Source organism: Sprattus sprattus, assembly GCF_963457725.1.
Source record: "Sprattus sprattus genome assembly, chromosome: 16".
NCBI classification, from domain to species: Eukaryota; Metazoa; Chordata; class Actinopteri; order Clupeiformes; family Clupeidae; genus Sprattus; species Sprattus sprattus.
Genome location: NC_137914.1, coordinates 4,969,289 through 4,974,288, shown reverse-complemented (window position 1 = coordinate 4,974,288; position 5,000 = coordinate 4,969,289). Strand labels below are relative to the sequence as shown.

The window sequence follows — 5,000 nt, the reverse complement described above, 5'->3', positions numbered from 1 at the left end:
GGGATACAGTGGGGAAGAGGAGAGAAGGAGAGGGGGATACAGTGGGGAAACAGTGGGAAAAAGGAGAGAAGGAGAGGGGGATACAGTGGGAAAGAGGAGAGAAGGAGAGGGGGATACAGTGGGAAAGAGGAGAGAAGGAGAGGGGGATACAGTGGAAAGAGGAGAGAAGGAGAGGGGGATACAGTGGGAAAGAGGAGAGAAGGAGAGGGGGATACAGTGGGAAAGAGGAGAGAGGGAGAGGGGGAGAGAAGGAGAGGGGGATACAGTTGGAAAAAGTGGGATACAGTGGGAAAGAGGAGAGAAGGAGAGGGGGATACAGTGGGAAATTAAATGTGGAGAGAGGCAGCTGGACATGTTCACTGAGAACATGTTCAGTGAAGTGTGGGGGAGTGGGAGAGAGGGTGGGGTAGGGTGGGGTAGGGGGGTTGGCTGGGGGCGGACAAAGGAATTGAGAGAGGAGAGAAAAACTGTGTTGATGAGTTTGGGGCTAGAGGATGGGGAGATACTGAGGGGAGAGAAAGATGGAAGTAAAGAAGGAGGAGGAAAGAGGTGGAGTTAGAGAGCATAAAAGCAGAGAAAAACTTTGACAAGCTCATGGAGGAACTGCACTGCGAGCCATGGTCAGGAGAGCTAGAAGAGGAAGATGGACAGACCAATACATAATCATGAGCAGGAGAAGAAAGGGTGATAATGACGATAGGTTACGGATGAATAACGGTAGAGAATCATCGAGCAGGAACAGACACAAGCCGTTCCACTGGTCAGGAGGTCCGAGGGGAAAAAAGAGAGAAGGAAATAGGGGATAATTCAGTTTCCTGAGAAACAGCCGTTTTGTGAAGACTATGAAAACATAATAGGTTGAGGATCCAAAGGTGAAGCCCTGATACTAGAGCTGGGATCTATTTCTAATGGCTCTGTGAGGCACCCCATCCAGACACCTCGCTTAGACGTGCTGATTGCGTAGAGACGTGCCGATCGCCAGACATGCTGCTGTGCAGTTAGCACGCTCCTCTCGCTGGCTCAAGGTTCTCTGAGATGAGCCCTGAGCATGGATCGCTCACGGTGGCAGTGCTGTAGCCCCGACTGGAGATGGATGAGCTCTTAGGGGATACGTATTGTTGTCCCTGGGGACGTCTCTCACTCTCAGTGTGGGGGGATTGACATGCCCAGAGAGCAGGGGGAGTAGACTACACAAGACATGTAAGAGGGAGAGGGAGAGAGAGAGGGAGAGAGAGAGAGAGAGGGAGAGAGAGAGAGAGAGGGATAGAGAAGGAGAGAGAGAGTGAGGGAGAGATAGGGAGAGAGGTAGAGAGATAGAGTGAGGGAGAGAGAGAGAGGGATAGAGAGGGAGAGAGAGAGTGAGGGAGAGAGAGGGAGAGAGATAGAGAGAGGGAGAGAGACAGTGACATGGCGATGAAGAGTGAGAAACATCCCATCAGAGGTGCAGCATGGTGGTGATTGCAGCGGGGATACCTTGAAACACTCAGGGGGTCACAGCTCCGTGTTCCCCCAGAACATGCCAGTCAGTATAGACCTGAGATGTAGACTATAGAGATGATTTGGGGATGTAGATTGTAGAGTTGATTTGGGGTGTGCAGTATAGAGTTGTTTTGGGGTGTAGACTATATACTGTAGATGATTTGGGATGTGGACTATAGCGATGATTTGAGTTGTAGACTACAGAGATGATTTGGGGCATGGATTATAGAGATGATTTGGGGCATGGATTATAGAGATGATTTGGGGCATGGATTATAGAGATGATTTGGGGCATGGATTATAGAGATGATTTGGGGATGTAGATTATAGAGATGATTTGGGGCGTAGACTACAGAGATGATTTGGATGTAGATTAAAGAGATGATTTGGGATGTGCAGTATAGAGTTGTTTTGGGGTGTAGACTATATACAGTAGATGATTTGGGATGTGGATTGTAGAGATGATTTGGGAGGTAGATTGTAGAGATAATTTGGGATTTGGATTGTAGAGATGATTAAGGATGTAGATTGTAGAGATGAATCGGGATGTAGATTAAAGAGATGATTTGGGATGTGCTGCAGATGATTTGAGTTGTAGACTATAGAGATGATTTGGGTGTAGATTGTAGAGATTATTTGGGGTGTAGATTGTAGAGATGATTTGGGATGTACATTGTAGAGATGTAGAATGTAGAGATGATTCGGGGTGTGGATTGTAGAGATGATTTGAGATGTCGACTGTAGAGATTGAGATTTCATCAGGGGGGCTCAACAATATCAGGCTACTCCTCTCTTGGCACAAACTGCAAAGAGGTTCACTCCCTTGCTCTGTAGAGGACAAACTGCAAAGAGGTTCACTCCCTTGCTTGTCCGACGATATCTCCTCAAGTCTTAGATCTTAGATCAAGTCTTTATTGCCTAATAGCCTAGTACTCCCATAACTTCACTGTTAGAGCTTGGATCAAGCTACTTCAAAGTCACCTATTCAGCGTCCAGGGAGTTGAGGTGCAAATCGACTTCACTGTGCGTCGTGTTGGATAAAAGCATGTCTAGAATGACTGACTTTAACAGGGGGCCTAGGTGTTAAGGACAGGGGCGCATTTGTAATGATCCATCCCCAAAGCCTTAATGCATGACTGATGGCACATTATGGCTTTTACGGAACGAGATTTTATTCATGTGAGCCTTTTAAGCGCTTCATGGAAGGAGAGAAGGGGATGTACATGGAGACATTATCATAATTGCTGGTCCAGCCGATGCATATATATTCTTAACTGTCGCACTTGACAGAAATTGTTAGGACAAGTTATATATTAGTCCCCAGATGCTTTAACCTCTAAATATACTTTGGAGCCATTAACGTTTGTAGTTCGCTACGCATGGATAAGCATTCATTACATAGGTTCATAAACACTTACACAGTGTTTGTGTTTGTGTGGTGTTTGCATTGAACAGTTTTATTACACACACAACATCCTTCATCATTTAACATGAGTCTTTGTTTAGATTCTGGTTAACGTGCTCATTACAAAGATGGTTCATGACACAGATGGGATTATTGGCATAGGACTTTTCCAAATGTGTGTGACTGTGTGTGTGTCTTTACTGAGGAGATGCTGTTGCATTCCTGCAGCTACACGCACAGACTGAATTGTATTTTACATTTCCAAGCTATTTCAACTGAAATGACGGCGTGTACTTAATTACATCTGGGTCTATACTTGTTCTTATCACCACCCCTGCTATCTCCTTTATTGTCTATTGTCACTGGGAGCAAAAACATCTCTTGGTTGACAAGGGTGGCGCTGCACTCTCAATAGGGTGCAATTAGCCATCGCATTAGGAGCACATACTGCATTTATTGTGCCCATGTTACAGGCATGTTAGTTGGGTGTGCTTGTGTGGACTCAGAGGTGTTTGGAGTGGATAAAGCTTATGTGGCCATTAAGTTGTCAGAACCGACAAATAAGTAAAGAAGTATCTCACTAGCTAGTAATGACAGCAGAGTTGCCACATTCAGAGCACACATGCCTTCACTGGTTGCTTTCTTGCACACTATGATTTGCCAAGTGGCACAAGTTTTGGAGCCAGGGAGCCAGAGTTAAAGTAACAGTATGCAACAATTATACTTCAGGATTAGGGTTAGGATAAGCAGTTTTACCTTAAAATAACAGCTTGAAGAAAATTGGGGCGCTACAATGACTTTTAATATGGAGAATCGCCTCCGTGCCATTGCCATACCAGGGTCCATAGGCATATACTGTAACTGCTAAATGTAACATTGCCTGACGCCGCCCAGCTTTCTACTGTCTGCCGAACTAGTAAGTAGCTTATTTGCCGTCTTGCTTTGTCTTGTGTTGCACTTGCTCAATGTTTGACTGTGTTAGGACAGTTGTTGAGTAACTAGTTTGTCATAATGTCAAAGTCAGCACATTTCAAGAGATTTCGTTAGTTTTAGCCGCTAGCATATCGTTAGCGAATTGCAATTGATCCGGAATGCTTCTTTAATGACGGAACTTGGTAGGCCTAGATGTTGTAAAACATCACTTCCTAGCCTTGGATTTACAATAACACCGCTCAGGCGTGGCGTGGGGTGGTGGCGGAGGTGTGTTGCTGGTGAACTGTAACGCTCAGGTGTGGCGAGGTGTGGTGGTGATGGTGTGTTGCTGGTGAACTCTAACGCTCGGGCGTGGCGTGGTGTGGTGGTGACGGTGTGTTGCTGGTGAACTGTAACGCTCAGGCGTGGCGTGGTGTGGTGGTGATGGTGTGTTGCTGGTGAACTCTAACGCTCGGGCGTGGCGTGGTGTGGTGGTGACGGTGTGTTGCTGGTGAACTGTAAAGCTCAGGCACTGAAGAGGGATTCGCCACAGCAGGGGATGGAAGTGGCCCCTGCCCCTGCTAATGAAGAGGCGGACTGATGATGTGTGTGCATGTGGTAACCGGCCTCTGTGTGTGTGTTGTGTGTGTGTGTGTGTGTGGTGTGTGAGTGTGTGTGTGTGTTGTGTGTGTGTGTGTGTGTGTGTGGTGTGTGAGTGTGTGTGTGTTGTGTGTGTGTGTGTGTGTGGTGTGTGTGTGTGTGTGTGTGTTGTGTGTGTGTGTGTGTGTGTGTTTTACCTCCACAGAATACAGAGCAGCTACTCGGCCCTGCAGAGGATCAACCAGGACCTGGAAGACAAGATCCACAGGACGGTGAGTTCATAAAGCAGCGGGACGTGACCACTTTATTGGGTGCGTGTGTACATGCGTGCATGCGTGATTAGCTGCGACTGTGTGTAAACACGCTGACGGGGGGAGCGACGGCAGCGGAGAGAGAGAGAGAGAGAGAGAGAGAGAGAGAGAGAAAAAGAGAGAGAGAGAGAGAGAGAGAGAGAGAGAGAGAAGGCCCATGTGTCTCTGAATACCAATGCTGCACTCAGGGCACCGCTGACACTAATAACATCCCTTCTCCGCAGCCGAGGGGCAGGGAGTCTATTGTGTGTGTGTGTGTGTGTGTGTGTCGGTAGCCGAGGGCCAGGGAGTCT

At 47.2% G+C, this 5,000-nt stretch overlaps 1 protein-coding gene across 1 annotated transcript in view; it reads left to right on the top strand.

Moving 5' to 3' along the window:
• LOC308377450 (brain-enriched guanylate kinase-associated protein) overlaps nt 1-5,000 on the top strand; it is a gene marked incomplete at both ends in the record, with an annotated part of 15,303 nt that overhangs the window by 4,001 nt on the left and 6,302 nt on the right. Inside the window, one exon of the mRNA XM_080854108.1 lies at nt 4,602-4,668. Coding sequence (XP_080710234.1) covers nt 4,602-4,668 — 67 coding nt within the window. The remainder of the gene's footprint in view (nt 1-4,601; nt 4,669-5,000) is intronic.